Genomic DNA, 19,422 nt, shown 5'->3' with positions numbered 1-19,422 from the left:
ATTGCTGGGTGGCTCAGCCGCGGCCAACATCCAGCCACCTTCGACAACCAGCCTCTGCCACCGGGGGGGTTGTCATGGTTGAAGGCCTCAAAGGTGAGTGAAGATGGTGCGAGTTTCAAGAATAAGAGAGGCTGAGGGAGGAGGGCGGTGGTGTTTAGTGGTGCAGCAGCCGTAGTAGCAGGATAGTTAGTGGCAGAAGTAGCAGCGGTGGCAAATGATCCAAAGGCTGGGACCTTTGAAGCTATAAGAAGAAGTATGCACCAGCCTGCAATGCCAACAGCTCGTATTTGCCACAAGTGAAAGGGTTTTCATTGGCATCATATTATATGTATGTGTGTGTGTGTGTGTGTGTGGTGGCTTGCTTTGTTGATTAATTGGTCTATGATGATAAATAAAATGCATACAAAGTTGTGATTTTTATATGGCTATTTTAATTGTTATGTATTCTCTTGATTGTTCTCCACATTTGATCATCTTGAGTTCAATTCTCTGCACAGCTGACCATCCAAAGGGCAAATTATATTTTCACTCTCCAATTTTTACTTGAATTTCATCTCGGTCTCTCATTATCTAATTGCAATAATTGATTTTAATGTGATCTTCCTAGCACCTCAATGTTTAAAATTTAAATAAAACTTGAAATATGTGGGACTAAAAGGTAATTTGATTAAAAGTTAGAAGGTTAAAATTATAATTTACTCTATTGTCCCATAATTTGCTCCTCTAATGTTTGTAACACATCTGTCACCTCAATGTTTAATATTTGATAAAAAGTTCACATATGTAAGAACCAAAATAAAATTCGAATGAAAGTTGAAAGATGAAAAATGTTATCCATCTCCATTTTCTCCCCTCTCTAATGTCTTTAAAACATGCTCACATAGTCCTCCCATGAATACGCATCATCAAAATTCTAAATGGTAAGTAACAATAAAGTCACATTGAAACATGAGTTGAAATTTGAGAACTTAAATATTAAGATTAAAAACTAAAAGATCAAAAGTGAGAGTCAAGTAAAAATTAGGCAAAAATTCCAATTTACCCTCGTCAGAAAGATATAAACTTTATCACTAGATTTTATTTTAACATTGGTAAGAGAAAGTTGCATCATACAATAAAACTTGAACTCGGATATAACACAAAACACCTCATACACCAAGTCACTAGACCATTGAACAAATTTTTAACTTTTTAACTTTTTAACCTTACATCACGAATTGTAATAGGCATTGCTCTCATTAGCACGGAAAAGAAACACTAACATAGTAATACTATGTTTGGTTCATTAGAATAACTGAAATGAAATTATCGTTCCATTATTATGTTCATTCTCACGTTTGGTTCACTAAAAAAAAATTATGGCAAATACATTGTAAATGATATCATTATTCATCATAGAATGATTTCTATACGGAGGGCAAAGAATGAGTACACCATTCCAATTCACCTCCATTCTAGAAAACCGAACGCTGCCTTATGTTCTTGGCTAGTTGGCAATAGGAGCGTGAACACAAACCTAATGGCTACAACATCACACTTCGTTGAGGAATAAACACATACCTCTCTGGTGATCCATTACTTAGTTAAGGAAAAAATTGGAAAGTAAAGAAAATAGAATGCAAAATCATGTCTACATACACTGAAACACAAATAAAACTAGATGCAAAAGGTACCAAAATCCATTCTCCACTTGTTTCAGCTGTTACTGAATAGTAGTAGTACAGAAAGTGAGCCTGAGTTAACTTTTTCTCACCTACACCATTTAGTTGGTAAGCAATGGAATGCGAATGATTTCCATAGCTAATAGATGAGCATTATTGTTTTGGAGCCTTGCAAGTTCACCAAAGTCTCATTAGTCTCTTTAAACAGCTTCAAGTTCATCTACTGGACCTTCTTCCCATTTGTCAACCAATACCTGGAGTTTCTCAAATCCCTGATACAAATAATTATATTCTGCATTAACCCCTAGCCTAAATTGTCTATTATCCCACATGAAGATTTGTAATGGTGTGAAGACAATAGAGACAAATCCAACAATCTCTTATGCAGGTTGCCTAAAAGGACAATAAATTAAAATTTTAAATTGATTACTCACCATGCGATTTGTGAAGCCGCCGAATGATTCTTTTGACTGCTGCTTCCGCTTCCAATAGTAAAACAAAGGTTCCAAAACTTTCTCAAGCTCCTGCACCTTAACCTTATTCATAAAGCATTTTGCCAGCGAGGTTTGATTGGGTGTTCCCCCGAGCCAAATCTGATTAAACACAACAAATGCATTCAATATGATTTCACAAGTCACCCAATTGGGATGAGGGGTTCTGAGACCCAATAAAAATTGAAATTCAGGTACATCAAAACTTGAAATACCTGATAACAATTAGGACCATCACCAACTAATCCAAGTTCAGCCATGTAGGGTCTAGCACAACCATTAGGACAACCAGTTATCCTTATCACTATAGATTCATTATATTCAAGACCAACCTGAAATCATAGAAGTCCATCTGGTTAACAAGCGTCATTACCCAATCTAACAATATGACCTTAATCAAAAACCTTTTCCAGCTGCTTTGCTGGATTTCTTAATACTTGTAGCTTCATTAATATACCTTCTCAAATACAGCACGAACCCGCTTTAGGATGTCAGGTATTCCACGCTCAGCTTCAGTTATTGCCAGAGGGCAAAGTGGAAAAGCTGGGCATGCCATTGCAGTTACGTTGAGGGGATCTACATCCCTAGGATGCTGCCCACAATTAGCAGTGTAAGAAATTATGCTTTTTTAGCTCTTAAACAGTTCATAAGCCAAAGGCAAAAAAAGGAAGAAAAGTCTTCATCAACAAAATACACCTCCATTATCCATCTAACTCTAAAGAACGTGATCTGAGTTAACAAATTCAATAAAAGACTTCAATTACAATTGAGTAGAAAAAGGTTTCAGAATGAAGGTCACAAACTAGTTGATCCTACATATCATACAAATTCGACAAGTGGATCCTTTTTTCTTTTTTTTTTTGGCTACAAACTTAGGGCCTGTTTGGTGCAGGTTTTTGTAAGCTAAAAGTTGTTAATCAAAATGCAAAAGCCAAAAGCACCCCTCTTCCAAATTCAAGATGATAATAAAAAAATAAAAATAAATAAAAAATAAAAAAAAATCATTTTATTTAAGCTATTTCTTCCTAATAAGTTGTAAGCTTCAAACAGTTTGACACAAACTCACCAAAAAAAAAATGAAAAATAATAATAATAATAATAAACTATAAATGGACCATGGAAAGCACAAACATTGAAATGAACTTGTTCATAGCTAGATGAAATAAACTGGAATATCTCTATTTCTGCATTTCTATGGCTGCCAAGAGAATGACAGAAAAAGTCTACACCACTCCACAAACATGAAAGCAAACCTGTGAAGTAGTTCCCTAACAATCTTTCAAATGTGAAAATAAAAATTTAAAACATTTGTGAATATTTTATCAAGTGTGACAATTAATTACAGAGTCTCTTTAGTTGGCTTCAGTCAAGAATACCTCTCTACTCAGAATCTACTTTTTACTTGAGAAAATCTTCCTCAGGACTAAATTCTATCAAACTTAACATTGGAATGGAAAAATAACTGCCAAATTTACATCAAACTGAAACTCCTAATGGCAGTGGAACTTCTAACACATTCAGCTCCTGCACATCCAAGCGTCATCAGCTAATATTAATTTGTTCCATAACATCCATACTAACATTGAACCATGTAGTCATGTTGACAATCGGTCTCAACACTAGCGAAAACATATATACTCCTATTTGGATGAAAAAGGACATAACTATCTTAATTCATCACATCCATAAGAATGCATAACAAAAATTTTAAATGTCTTACCAGCAGACCACCCTGTGCAAGAGCTGTGGTAATCGGGTCCCTCCATTCTTGGCGAATATCACACAAGATCATGTTCTGGTTTGGTGTGATTCGCACATTCAAGTTGTACTTCTCAATAATTTCCCTTAATGTCTTCTTCATCGTCCCCTTAATACGACCATTATCAACATGGAGCCCACAAAATAAACCACCATCACCCTGCAAAAACATTTAAACAATCATAAATACACAGCAAAGAAAAGTCTCGTCATTTTTCAATACATGAAGGAAAAGAAAAGTCAGAAGGAAAAGATTTATCGCACAGGTAAGGGAATGAACATATATATTAAGAATTAATCCTGATTGTAGCAAGGAAAAAGAAAATCCATAAAAACAATCATGTGATGAGCATCACAAAGTTAAGACCTAATGATGTAGTTAAAAATCACATGCTCATTCTGTTCCAAACAAGATGTCTTTCTTTTTTAATAAAAAATGCCGAGTTTAAGTACACACTATGGATGTAAGATTATTTGTTCTCTCTTTGCTGCTATAGTTTATCTTGATGTGAGGGGCAACATAGGAAGTCAAAAGGGATTAATTTAACTGCATATATATTCTGGAACACACAAAAAATGGAAAGGAAAACATCCAACTATAAACAAAGGAGAATTAATTGCACAACTCAATCAGAAGAGCATTAATTACACATCTCAATCAATAAAACCAACCTGCTCATGCCATCCCAAATAACTCTTAAATTCCCACTCAGGCAATTCACGGAAAGGTTCAAACTTCTTTCCATAATACTGTTCAACAACAGCTTTAAACTTCTCAATTCCCCATGAGCTGATCAAGTATTTCATTCTACTATACTTGCGGTCATCCCTTCTCCCATTTTCTCGTTGTGTAACAACAATAGCTTTCACTGCATACAATATATCTTCCTTTGGTACATAACCCAATGGCTCTGCCAGACGGGGAAATGTTGCTTCCTGTCTGTGTGTTCTTCCCATCCCACCACCAACCTGCAACAGAAAGGATAAACTATTTATAATTTGTTTTTCTAAAATATTAGAAGAAAAGAAATGTAAGGAAATAAATTGTGCATCTCACATAAATGTTGAAACCCTGAGGCTCCCCATTATCATCTGAAACTAGAACAACCCCAATGTCATTTGTGAGAATATCCACTGAGTTATCTGTAGGCACAGTAACTGCAACTTTGAATTTCCGTGGCAAGAACTGAGTTCCATAAATGGGCTCAGGTGAATCAGGGAAATTTGTCCCATGAGAATTATCATTGCGGGCCTTCACTACATGAGGAGGTTCTGCGGACATAATTCTCTCTCCATCCATCCACATATCATAATAAAAACCAGACTGAGGAGTTAGAAGTGCAGCAATATCTTCCGCAGTCTCCTGTGCAAAAAGGTAATCTTTTCTAGCAAGTGGCGCGGCTGGTGCAAGAACATTTCTGTTGAGATCACCGCATGCTCCAAGTGTTGAACCCATGCTTCTAATGATGGTACTCATCACCGTCTTCAGGTCCTTCTTCAAAACTCCATGGAGCTGAAATGTTTGTCTGGTAGTCAAACGAAGTGTTCCAATTCCAAACTGATCAGCAAGATCATCCATAGCCAAGTAGAGTTCATTGGAAACCTTTCCACAAGGATTCTTGGTACGAAGCATGAATGAGTAAGACTTTGAACCACGTTCGTCCCTGTTGGTCTGTTGATAGCTTCCATGGAACTTGATCATTTGTGTAGCAGCCTCATTTATATTTGGAGTGTCTGTTAAGAGCTCTTCGTCAAGAGGGTATCTAATGAAGTTACTTTGTTCTTTAAAAATTTCAACTTTGCTACGCTTAGGCTCAGTGGAAGTATCTGGCTTGACTGGCTGCAAAGATATCATATAAACTATTAGAGAGTGCCTACCAAATATATTTATGTTAATTACACTTCAAAAAGTTCACCATTTCTTTTCAATCATAAGTAACATAAAGCCCTACCTCCAGCTTTTCTACAATGAAAAAAAAAAAAAAGGATCAAATAATGGTATGTTACACAAGTTTCCACATAAATCAAGAGCATAAAAAAAGGATCAAATAATGGAAGAGGAGCCGGAAGGCTTGGGTGCTTTCTTCCCACTGTTTGTTTTGGTTGGTATGGTTGGAACGGAATAGGCAAGTGTTTCAGGATGAGTCCCATTCCATTTCATGGTTAGAGAGAGTACATTGTTGATGGTGTTGGAGAGTTGGGTTAAGGGTACAGTCAATCCAAATGTTTTGGTTTTTATCGATTTTGTAGAGGATTTGATTAGTTTGTTTTATTTATTCCTTTTGTGGGCTTATTTTTTGTATTATTTGCATCATCTTGATGCTTTTTAATAAAGTTTGATTATTTATCCAAAAAAAAAATTGGGCATTTAGATCTTTCTTCAGTTCAAGATGTACCTTTGGTGGCCCTCAGAGGTTCTCAAGAAGGACTATCTGTCCTTCCCTGACATTTCTAAACACAGCCTTAGGAAATTGAATTAATCACAATTAACCCTTCATTAATCTCAGAATTCTCCTGAATATTACAACTGATTTCCACACTTTTTACGAATTTCATGAATTATTTATGACTATTATAGAATAATGAGACCTTATATTTTTAAGTTTTTCAATGCAAATATTATTTTTAAATTAAAAAAAAAAAAAACTAATAATTTTTTTTCCAACTATTACCAATACATATATAGATATATTTTTCCAAACGGCTCCCAAATGAATTATTTTGATGTGAATAGTTACTGAATCCAAATTTTGTCACTATGTTCTCATATGACTCTTTTTCAAATGATTTGGTTATGCTTTCTACAAATATGGACTTTTAAAACCCTTACGTTGTGTTTGGTTGGAAGATTTGAGGAGAGATTTGGAAAGGAAAAGGGAAAAGTTAGGTGAAATGTGAATAAAATATACCCACATTTCACCTAGTTTCACGCATTTTTTCCCTTTCCATTTCCCTTTTTCAAATCCCTCCCCAAATCCCCCAACCAAACACAGCATTAAATGGAAAAATACAGGGTTCTAAGAATCAAACAGAAAAAACCAGGTGATATCAATTTTGGAGAATTTAAGAGATGCCATAGGAATGTGCAGTAAGAATCAACTTCGAAAACCCTTAAATTTAGAAGGAATAATATTATCAACTATCTTTCTCTTAAGATGGTATTATGTGTAATATTGAAGGATTTAATGAGAGAAATGAAAATGGAAAAGGAAATGCAATCTCATTTTTGTTTGGTTATAATCGAAAGGAGAAGAAAATGATAGAGAAATACAATCCCATTTTTTATTTTTTGAGTTCACTTATGCCGTGTTTGGTTGGGAATTTGGAGAGGGTTTTGGAAATGAAAAGAAAAAAAAAAAAGCATGTGAAATTAAGTAAAATATAAATATATTTTATTCTCATTTCACCTACATTTTCTCTTTCATTTTCTCTTTCCCTTTCTAAAGCATTTCCTAAATCTTCCAACCAAACGCAACTACTCTTTTTTTTTCTTCATTTCCTAACTCAACCAAACATTTTGAATCCTATCAATTTTATTTTATTTTATTTTATTATTATTTTTTTATGACACTAGCGATACTCAACCAAACATAGAATTTGAATCCTATCAATTTTTTTTTATGACACTAGCGATCTAATCCATATGGACTGGACTACCATGATAATACCTAAGAGGTTTCAAGCTTGAGAGCCAGAGAGAGAGAGGAGCAAACTCTTAAATCCCAAGACTACACCACTAACCCTTGGGGTTTATCCTATCAATTCTTTCTGATTTTCTTTCTATTTCTCTTTCCCTATCCATTTCTCTCATCAAATCCTCCAACCAAACACATTCAGCTAGTACTTCTGTTCCTGTGTAACTCTCAGTAACCATTTTCTAACTTGTTCAGATACAAATAACTTTTCCAGGAACAAAATTTACATTTTCTAGGAAACAATTCATAAAATTGTATGCATGGCATAGAGTTACGAAACAATTCACAAATTAAGTTCAAATTCGTCCCAAAAGAAAATTAAAATACGAGTTTGAGAAAACAGACAACAGATCGAAAGAGTGGTTTTTGCTTTTGTTTTTGTTTTTGTTTTTTATACCGTTGAAACAGCTCTGATGATGGGACGATTGGAAGTAGAATCTGAGAAGACATGTATGCGCTTGTTCAAGAGCAGAGAATGCGAAGAATTCAAGCCATGAAACCTCTGAATTAGAACCTTCGGCTCTCTTGGGATCGCGGTGTGCGCAGCCCCGAACGACGTCGTCATCGCCAGAATGTATCAGCGTTCTCAGAAAACAAGAGCAAACCCTAGGGAAAAAACTAGGGCTTTGCAGAGTAAATACAGTTGTATATATATATATATATATAGAGAGAGAGAGAGAGAGAGAGAGAGTTGGATATGTGGCGAATGAAGAAGATGAAGTTCACTTGAGGTCACGTGCCTGACACGAGCATTTTCGTTTAAACTTTGAAGGAAAGCCGAAGATCACGCGCTTCTCCCATCAGCTTTTTTGCACTCGCTGGGTATTGAGGGTGTTTGGTGTGATATTTTTTACTCAACTTATATATTCTAGTTTTGAAAATATTATTTTAAATTGTTTAGTTAAATTTATTTCAAATAATTTCTAATTATAACAGTTTATTTAAGATTAGATTTTTAGATTTTTTTTTCAAAATAAAAAAAAGACCCAAATGGACTATGGACTCTCTTTTCTTTTCTTTTTTTAATGAAAAATGTGAATTAGTAATTAGTAACCAAAAAAAGTTAATTTAATTTGCAACTAATAAAGGTTAATTCAATTTATAATTAACAGAAATAAAAAGAATATTTATACATCAAAAATTTATTTTATAGCTTATTTACTAAACACTACTCAGCAACTTAAATTTACAATTTAGCAGATGCAACAAACATATTTTGTTAAGTTATAATTTATAATATGTTTAAATAGTTATATCAAACACTTCCATATAAAATGATAATTTTTTTTTTTTTTTTGCCTTGCTATTTTTTATAAACCACAGCTATTGGATAGAACATAAATTTCTCGCACTGAATTTTAAAATAAAATAAATGACGAGTTAAATTTCAATTTTTTAAATTTTGTTTAGAGATTTGCAAATGAAAATAAAATTAACTAGAGGATGTTAAAACTAACTCAAAATGAGAAAGGATTCATCTCTGCCTGACATCATCTAATTAGTTAAGGCATAGTTTGGGGAGTTGATTTTGGTGGGTTAGGGGTTAAAATAGGTACAAAAAATAAAATAGACTATTTTAACTACAAAAAACAAAACATCAAATCCAACTCATAATCATTACACTCCTCTCTCACAAAAAAAGTCAAAAAAGTTAAAAAGTTAAAAAATTCTTTCCAAACTAAACTTTTTAGTCCCAGACTAAAATAATTAAAAAACCAAAAAATTAAAAAATTAACCCACTTCCCAAACGGGGCTAAGTCTATTTTGTGCCACATGAATCAATTGACCACAAAAGTCAAAGACATATATCTTTGTGGATATTCTTTGAAATATAATTATATATATATACATATATGTATTTATTTATACTATTAAATCTCTCAAATTTTTTTTTATGCGAATTGATTTGAGTTTCAAAGTGTCGACGGCCGACCATCAAAAGAGACACTAATAGTGCATTTTCTTATAGATCTTGATTTTTTAACAGATTTAAAAACTCCAACCCATGGTTTTAAAAATCGGACCGGATCGACCGGTTCAAAACCGGTTGAACCGGTGACCAGATGGGGTTTCGGTCCGGTCAGCCCCCTTAAACCGGCCAAATGTAAAAACCGGCCTATTTATTGAAAACCGGTGAACCCACCGGTTAAATCGGTGAACCGGTCGACCCGGCCACGGTTTGACCGAACCGGACCGGTTTCAAATTTTTTTATTTTTATTTTTTCTTTGTTTTTTTTATTTTCTTTCTTTCTTATTTTATATATATATATATATATATATATATATAAAATATAAGAATATAAGAAAATTTTAATTTGAAACTCTTTTTCAAGGGTCTCCTCTTATGAGGAATCCCATTAAGAGTTTGATGAAATTATTGTGAAAGTTTTCACCTATTTATAAGAAAAAAACTCTTTCAAAAAAACTCAAGAAATCCATGTGGGATTCAATCAAATGTATTGGAGGGAATATTGAAATTTTGATATCCCTCCAAAATTTTTGCTTTCCTTTCAATCAAATTATTTGAATTAAAATCATATGGAGGGAATATTAAATATTTGATTTCATCTTCCAAAATTGAAATTAATAATATTTTAAAATATATTATTATATTTTTCAGTAAAAAAAATATTAGGACAAATATTTAAGATAATTTAATATTTTTAATATTTTTAATTTATAATTTTATTACTTATATTTTTATTTAAATATAATTTTAATATATTTATTACGTCACGGTTCGATTCCGATTCAACCCGACGGTTGAACCGGTGACCCGTCCACCCGATGCTTTTTCCGGTTCGTTCACCGGTCCGATTTTTAAAACACTGCTCCAACCATCTTTTTTATTGAACTTTTATAGTCAAAAACATAAGGTATAAATTTTGTACAGCAAGTAGGGAGGTAATCGGTTCAGGACCGTCGGTATTTAGGTAAAATTTTACACCGAACCGATAATGTTAGTTTTATTATATTGAAAATTAATATAGACCAAATTTTTTATTAAACTGCATCAAACCGCACCGATTCAAACGGTTCGGTTCAATACGGTTTAATCGGTGTAAGTACTTTCAAAATTAAGTCATTTTTTAAATTTGTAGTATAATAAATAATTTATATAAAAATATTAAATTAACCATTTGTACACAATTTTAATCATATCTAATCTAACCATTCACAAAAATACAAATAAAAAAATTAATAAATACAAAGGCTTGAAACTTTTACTGAATTAGGATTAAAAACAAAATATAATCTCAGAACCAAAGTCTTGACATCAAAACAAAACCAAAACTTAAAACAATCATCTCATAAGTCTAAACCACAAGTCTATCAAATAGAGTCAAAATATTCATAATAAATTTAATATATATTATATGTAAATATATTCGGTCGGTTTCGGTACAAATTGGTGTATAGTATATCAAAATCGACACCGAATCGAAAACTGAAAAAAAAATCAATTTTCAAAACCAAACAGACTGATTCATATTAAAAAACATACCAAATATGACCGGTTCGATCCGGTTCGATCGGTTTAGTCGATTTTTTTAATTTTTCTTGCATAATTTTGAAGGTATATATATATATATCAACTATAAGCAGGTCTTAAGAGTCTCGTTTGGGAACATGCTAATTTAGGTTCTGTTTGTCATGTACTAAAAAAGTCAAAAAGTCATTATCATATTTAAGTCGCATCATCTTATTTAAGTCACATCACCTCTCTGCTACATCACTTCAAACCCAACCCATATTTTATAAAAAGTCAAAAAGTACACTTATTTAGAACATCTCAAACCACTCAGTAACTTTTTAGTTATTTGGTTAAAATATGAGTTAAAAAAAACTAGTATGTTTGGGATGAATTTTTCACTTTTTACGAAAAAATATGTAAAAAGTAGAGAAAAAAGAGAATCTTTGACTTTTTAGTATGAATTGTTGATTTTTTAATTTTCTAAATGACTCTTTGATTTTTTTGATTAAAAAAATTACTTATCCAACAAGACCTAAGTTTAATTGAACAATTTTATTATTGAGGTTTTTTTTTTTTTTTTTTGGTTTAACGCTATATTGTATCATCATATTTTGCTTTCGTTTTTCCCAAGTGTTGAGTCTACCAACTTTCATTTGATGCATGTGGTAGGAGCGCGTGTAGGGAAGCTCGCTTGGGACGCATTAAAATAGGTGGCGTAGGTAGGAGGTGCCAAAAGCAAATTTGACTGGAGCTGAGTGAGGTTCATTGAACCTAGACAACGACATCTTTGGTGCACAAAAGGATCAAGCACCGGCTGCGGCTCTAAATTAAAATAGAGTATTTTATTAGAAGGTTGGTTTTTTTTTTTTTTAATTTATTTATTTTTTATGTTAGCATCTTAATATAGAGCAATTAGAAGGTTTGTAGGGTTTATTATAAGGCCTCGTTTGGAAACAAATTTTTTAAAGTAATTTTTTAATTTTTTGGTTAAAATATGATGTAAAATAAATTAATATGTTTGAGATAATTTTTTAACTTATTACGAAAAGATGTGCAAAAAGTAGAAATAAAAGAGAATCTTTGACTTTTTGGTATGGGTTGTTGACTTTTTAATTTTTTTAGTAACTTTTTGACTTTTTGATTTTTTGACTAAAAAAGTCACTTGCCAAACGAGGCCTAAGTTTTATTTTGATAATTTGAATGGTTCACTTTATAAGAATTGTTTAGTGAAATATTTATTTAAAAAGTCAAGATAATGAGATATCAGTAATTATATGTTTGAATTAAATTTATATTACAAAAAATATATGGTTATTTTTGAAATTATACTTGTTATCCATTTTTAAAAATAAATATGATTTAAATATATATCTATCGACATCTAATCATCATATTTTTTTACATGAATATATTTTATTCAAAGAGTTTAAAGTAGTGAACGGTTTAGATTATCAGAATTGATTCTAAAATAGGTCTATCAAATTCAAATACTCTCTCAAATTGAGATCTTAAATTAAGAGGAGCCAAATCCTTTATTACAATAGCTCCGTTTGAAAACTTTAGTTATTTTAGTTGGCATTTTAATTTTTTGACTTATTTTAACATGCTAAAAAAAGTTGTGTTTGAGATGATAGTTGACCTTTCTTTTTTTTTTTTATAATTGATTTGATGATTGTAAAAGAAAAAGTAAAATGATTATGATTTAGATGTAAAATTTTATCTTATTGACTATTTTAACCTATTTTATTTTTATAAATTATTTTAACCAAAAAGTTAAAAGAACCTACATCCCAAATAGTGCCAATATAAAATTTACAAATCAGTTTAGAATACTAAAATAAATAAATGCACTTATTTGGGTCATATCACCTCTCTATTTTTTATACATATTTTCATAAAAAGTCTAAAAACATACTAAATAAATAAATCCCAAACAACCTCTAAATATAATTACAAATACGTAGATTGTAATTTTTTCTGTACAAATGAACTCCCCACACACAAAATGTATATATATATATATATGCTGAACTTTAAACCTCCTCTCTGGATTTAATTATGTGTAAATGAGATAATTAGTTAATGAGGAGAAGATATTAGAGAGAATTACTTAAATATTCTAATAATTTACCACTTCATTAATTTAAAAAAATAAGTCAATTTTTTAGACTGAGAAAGCATTACTCCAAAAAAAAAAGAAAAAAAAAAAAGTACACATCTAACCTTTTGGTAAATAATTTCTTCATTTCTCACTGTCTTGTAATTTTATCAAATAATTACCAATAAATTATGTTTTGCTCTTAAGAATGCTGTTGAGTCCTATTAACTTTTAGCCCTACTTTTTATAAAATGTTTTCAAAAAATTCAATTCTCCATGAAAAATATATTTGATTTCAATTTTACCATTCTTATTTGATATAAACAACAAATAGACAAGTTTAATTTATTTAAAATTATATTTTTTAATTATAAAAACTATATAAGTATTATATTAAACAAAAACAAAAGCATAAATAACAATTGGATCAAAAGGATTATGGCATAAAATTTATCAATTTCTTTTCTTTCAAACTAGGTAAACAATCCAAAAAGAGTAAATTTTTTATTAAAATTCCATCTATTTGTGAAAAATAACATCGTAAATTCACATATTTTTATTGCATGAAATAATTAATTAATCTTCTATTTATACTTTTATTTATAAAAATTTATTTACTTTCAACAATTAAAAATATTTTTTATTATTTTAATGAATTTTTTGGTACATATTTTAATGAAAAGAGTAAAATTAGAATAAAATATATCATTATAGAGAATTGAAATTATTGGGAACAATTTATAAAAAATATGACTTAATTATCCATGTTGAAACTTGATCCCAACCACCATTTACCCCTTTCACCACTGCTTGCCACCATCTTCGTTTTATCGCTTTATCAGTCGTTCTCGCCATCCGCTTCTGTACCCACTACCCTTTTCATTTCCCTATTGTCGCATGTTGCCTTCTTTTTTTTCCTCTTAAACCCTAACCTTCATCTCCTTCCTTTCTCTCCATCCATCGCTTCCTCTACACCATCTTCCCTCTTTCATGTTTGACGTTTGCCCACTCCTTCTCCCATCAATTTTATAAGCAAAGAAAGAAGGAAAAAAAGAAAAAAAAAGAAAAGAAAAAAGAAAAACTCGCGAGCAAAGTGAATTGCAAGTAGGGAAAAAAAAATTGAGAAGGGAGAAAGAGAGAGAGTATGTGTAATGAAGAGTGACTACTGGAGGTGAAGAGGGGACTGGGGTGGCTGCTAGCCGCGGTGACTAAAATAAGAGTTAGTAGTGTAGAGTTTTATTATTTGCCCTTGTTGATAATTTGAATTAGTGGTATAATGAATGAATATATATATTAAATGTGAAGTGTCTAACAATATTTTCAAAATACATTAGAAATTTGTATTTTATACTGGTTGGTGAGGGTTAGGATTCTTTTGAATTCGTGCGTGAACTAGGAGGAATTGTTCACTCTGTTAGTTTTAATTTTCAGAATTTACATATTAAAAAATCATATTTTTTTATTTTTCGTATTTTTTTTTGTTTTCATTGATTTTTTTTAATATTTTAAGCAATTTTTTTTTTTAAATATTTAGACACACCTGACATAAATACACCTAAAAAGTATAATATTTGTGAATTTTTTTAAAAAAATTCACTAAATACTTAAAATACAAAAAATATATATATATACGAAAATTTAATACATTTTTCATATTTGTGTGTATTTATTAATTTTTTAAAATATTTTTTTCACAAATATTTTACTATTTAGATACATTTTAGTAAAGTGCATTTAAAAAAGTAAAAAAAAATTGCTTAAAATTTTAAAATTATTCACTAAAAATAAAAAAATATGAAAAACAAAAAATTCAATTTTCAGAAAAATTGAATTCAAAAAAATGAAACCAAACACACTGTCTGGGATTTTTGAGACTTACCATGAGTCTCATTTTAGAGATTTTAATATTTTATTTTGTAGGGTACTATGTGTCAAAATTAATGGAAAAAATATTTTGATTTGATATTTATAATCACATAGTTTTATCATATTTACTTTTAAAAATCATACTGATTAATTTTTGAAATTATATTTATCATTTATTATTTGGAGACACATATAATAAAAAAAAATTATGAATGTTCTATACGTATATACAATTCATTAGAAATAAATCATTTTGATCGTCAAAATGAATCTCAAGACTTCAACAATATCCTTAGTGGAGTAAGAGAATCCTCTCCCTTTCTTTAAATTTTGAAACAACATTTTGGTGTCTTAGAAAGTTGATAAAAAATTGACTTTTTAATTTTTTGACATTTTTAGTGACTTTTTTTACAAAAAAAATGGATTATTTTAAATAAAAAAACTGACTTTTTTTATTAAAAAAATTAAAAAATCAAAAAATTAACCTTTTACCAATATTTCCAAAAAAAAAAAACCCATTATAGGTTATCTACCCTTTCCCTCACCCCCAAGCCCTTCCATCGTTGCGTGCAAAATGCCACCATCCAATCCTTGTAATCACCACCACTACAAATGCCCAATCAAAAAAAAACTTAGACCCCCTTTTGGCAGCCACCCCCATGACTCCCTTTGCCTCTCATTGGTTGAAATTTATTTATTTATTTTTTTTTTTTTCTTCTCCCCCACTCACCAACCCCCACGTGTGTGTGGGGTGGTGGGGGTGGGAATCTGAGGGGGTCTGTATCTGCTCTGATGCCCAATAGCTCACCACCATTATCAAAGTTCGAACTTAAGCAGACGCAATTCTCAAAGCCTAGACTCTACGTCCCCGTTTGTGTTGGATAAAATGGTTTTTATATAGGCATATTTTTAACCCATTTTGGGTGGACCCCAAACGTGTTTTGGGATGGGTCCGAAAAGGTGAAGTGGTGAAGACGGAACGTCAAAACCATTTATGAGTGAATGGGAAGATGACGTCGTTTTCGGGTTTAACATTAATTTTTTAGATAAAATTCTTTTGAATTTTTTCAATAAAAATTATTGTTCTAAATTCAAATTTTGGGTTCCTAAATGATTTCCTAAAATTTTTACTTCTTTTCTTTATTTATTATATTATTCAATTTGTTATATATATATATATATATATTTAATAGTTTAATATATATATATATATATATATGTTCAAATAGTTTAATATAATAATATAGGACCAACTGTTTGAGACTCTTCAACGGCTTTATTTTCGAGTTGTTTGAAATTTGATTTTTCAAACCTTTTTGAAATAGTATTCATGCAACAGTTTGCACCTTTTTTTTCTTTGAATGGCAACTGTTCGGGGCTATTTTGGTTGCCTATATATATAGCATTTAATCCAGCATTCTGGGAACCCCCGGGAAAAATTCAGTTCATATAATTTTATTTTGCAGTGCAAAATTTAGTCTGATATTTTTGTTTCTTTGTTGTCCAATTTTTCCTTTGAGTACATTTATTCTTCATATTTAGTTTTAGAATAAATTAAAGAGAGTATAGATCACAGGTTTGGTTCGCCGAACAAATTTATTTGAAGTGCTTCTATAAATTTGTGAAGATCATTGTATCCTGGGAGATAGACGCCATTCAACCGTAAGCACCGTAGCGGGGCGAATCTGTCTTAAGGACAGAGTGTCACACACTCGACTTGGTCTTGTAATTTTATTTGGTTCGACAAAATAAATCCGGTATGTTATTTATTTATTTTGTTTGAATTTATTTCTAGTTATTTTATTTACACAGAAGATTGTTCCAACAATCTTAAGACAGATTCGATTTATTTTGTTTACAAAATATTTCGTTTGTTTTTTTTTTTTTTTTTTTTTATTCTTCGTAAATAATTTCAGAAGGAAAATTATTTTCTGTGAATTTACAAAATAATATTCTGGTTGGAAAAACAAATAGTGATTATATGCTATTTGACAGATAGTAGTAATATACTGTCTCTTTTCTTTGACAACAACTAGTAGTACGATACTGGTGTCATTAACAATTCAGAATATATTTTTGTGGAATTTTGTCAGAAAACTAATTTTGGTTTTTAGAAATTATTTTCTGAGTTTTCTTTAATTAAAATTCTGTTTCAGTATTTTAATTATTGAAGTGTTACAGAAATTTAATTTTCTGTGTGGAATTAATTTGGTTAAATAAAATTTTATTTTATTTCCAAATTAATTGAAAAATAAAAGTTATAGTTTTTATTTCTTTTATTTTATAGAAATTTAATTTCTTGTGTGGAATTATTTTGGTTAAATAAAATTTTATTTTATTTCCAAATTAATTGAAAAATAAAAGTTATAGTTTTTATTTCTTTTATTTTACAGAATTTAATTTTCTGTGTGGAATTAATTTGTTTAAATAAAATTTTATTTTATTTTCAAATTAATTGGAAAATAAAAGTTACATTCTTGTTTCTTTTATTTTTACAGAATTTAATTCTGTGAATTTGGTTTAATTTTCTGTGTAGTGTAAATTCTAATTATAATTTTGTTTTATATATTAGAATTGATGGCTACTGAAACAAATGCCCAAACAAGTACTACTGTGGTGGCTGCAATGATGCCAACCCCCTCTTCTGTTGTAACAGTACCGGTAAATCACGGTGAAAAGCCAGAGAAGTTCTTAGGAACTGACTTTAAAAGATAGCAACAGAAAATGTTGTTCTATCTTACAACTCTGAACCTGGCTCGTTTCCTCCGTGAAGATGCTCCTATCCTGAAAGAGGATGAAACCGACCGGCAAGTGGTTGCTGCGGTTGATGCCTGGAAACATGCCGATTTTCTTTGCCGGAATTACGTCTTGAACGGACTTGACAACACATTATACAACGTCTACAGTCCAATCAAGACTGCAAAGGAACTTTGGGAATCGTTGGAGAAAAAGTACAAAACGGAAGATGCCGGCTCAAAGAAATTTGTGGTTGGCAGATTCTTAGATTTTGTAATGGTTGATTCCAAAACTGTGATTAGCCAAGCTCAAGATTTCCAACTCATTCTGCATGACATTCACGCAGAAGGTATGTTTCTCAGTGAATCCTTTCAAGTTGCAGCCTTAATTGAAAAATTACCAAAAGGCTGGAAGGAATTCAAGAACTACCTCAAACATAAGCGCAAAGAAATTTCTATGGACGAGTTGATTGTGCGTTTGAGGATTGAGGAGGACAACCGCAATTCTGAAAAGCGGGCTGGTAAGCATCCTATGGAGTCTAAGGCAAATGTGGTGGAACATACTTCAAAAACCAAGAAACGAAAGTCTTCTGGAGAAAGTTCATCACAAGGCTCTAAAGGGGAAGATAATAAAAAGTACAAGTTTAATGGCAAATGTTACATCTGTGACAAAGAGGGACATCGGGCCAAAGATTGCCGTAGCAAAGGCAAAAACAAAAGAAGAACAAGCAAGAAGCCTGCTCAAGCCCACATGACCGAAGTGGATAACATTTCCAATGGTGTCGATGACATCAATCTTTCTGCAGTTGTTTCCGAGGCAAATCTTGTCGGAAATCCTAAAGAATGGTGGGTGGACACTGGTGCTACTCGCCATATCTGTGCCGACAAAAAGATGTTCACATCTTATTCTACAGTGGATAATGGTGAACAACTCTTTATGGGCAACTCCTCAACTTCCAAAGTTGAAGGTCAAGGAAAGATTGTACTCAAGATGACATCTGGAAAGGAACTCACTCTCAACAATGTGCTGCATGTACCGGACATTCGCAAGAATTTAGTTTCCGGATCTTTGTTGAGTAAGAATGGGTTTAGGCTAGTTTTTGAAAGTGACAAGTTTGTACTTACCAAAAACGGGATGTATGTAGGAAAAGGTTACATGTCTGATGGCCTTTTCAAGTTAAATGTAATGACCGTTGTACCCTCAGTTATTAATAATACTACATCTTCTTCTTACTTGCTTGAGTCTTCAAATTTATGGCATGGTAGACTAGGACATGTTAATTATGGATCTTTGCGTAGATTAATTAATATGGAATGTTTACCTAAATTTGACATTGATTCAAATCATAAATGTGAAATTTGTGTTGAGGCAAAATTATCTAAAACTCCTTTTCATTCAATTGAAAGAAGTACGGAACCACTTGAATTAATTCATAGTGACATTTGTGATTTTAAATCAATTCAAACCAGAGGTGGGAAAAAATATGTAATCACTTTTATAGATGACTATACTAGATATAGTTATATTTATTTAATTCGAACCAAGGATGAAGCTTTGGAAACTTTCATTCAATATAAGAATGAAGTTGAAAATCAACTTGGTAAGAAAATCAAGAAACTTAGAAGTGATAGAGGTGGTGAAT

At 31.2% G+C, this 19,422-nt stretch overlaps 1 protein-coding gene across 1 annotated transcript; it reads right to left on the bottom strand.

The window, feature by feature from the left end:
- Window positions 1-1,356: 1,356 nt before the first annotated feature.
- Window positions 1,357-8,366, bottom strand: LOC114284965 (sulfite reductase [ferredoxin], chloroplastic). Its single transcript, XM_082907256.1, has 8 exons — window positions 8,003-8,366; window positions 4,968-5,750; window positions 4,583-4,879; window positions 3,873-4,070; window positions 2,610-2,744; window positions 2,368-2,484; window positions 2,096-2,254; window positions 1,357-1,933 (listed from the first exon to the last, which is right to left on the bottom strand). Exons 1-8 carry the CDS (start codon window positions 8,168-8,170, stop codon window positions 1,862-1,864), a joined length of 1,929 nt encoding a protein of 642 aa, XP_082763382.1. The 5' UTR covers window positions 8,171-8,366; the 3' UTR covers window positions 1,357-1,861.
- Window positions 8,367-19,422: the final 11,056 nt, after the last annotated feature.

This window comes from Camellia sinensis, chromosome 14 (assembly GCF_055761805.1).
Source record: "Camellia sinensis isolate YWXY chromosome 14, ASM5576180v1, whole genome shotgun sequence".
Lineage (NCBI taxonomy): Eukaryota > Viridiplantae > Streptophyta > Magnoliopsida > Ericales > Theaceae > Camellia > Camellia sinensis.
The sequence above is the reverse complement of the archived record's forward strand: the minus strand, read 5'-3'. Positions and strand labels throughout refer to the sequence as shown.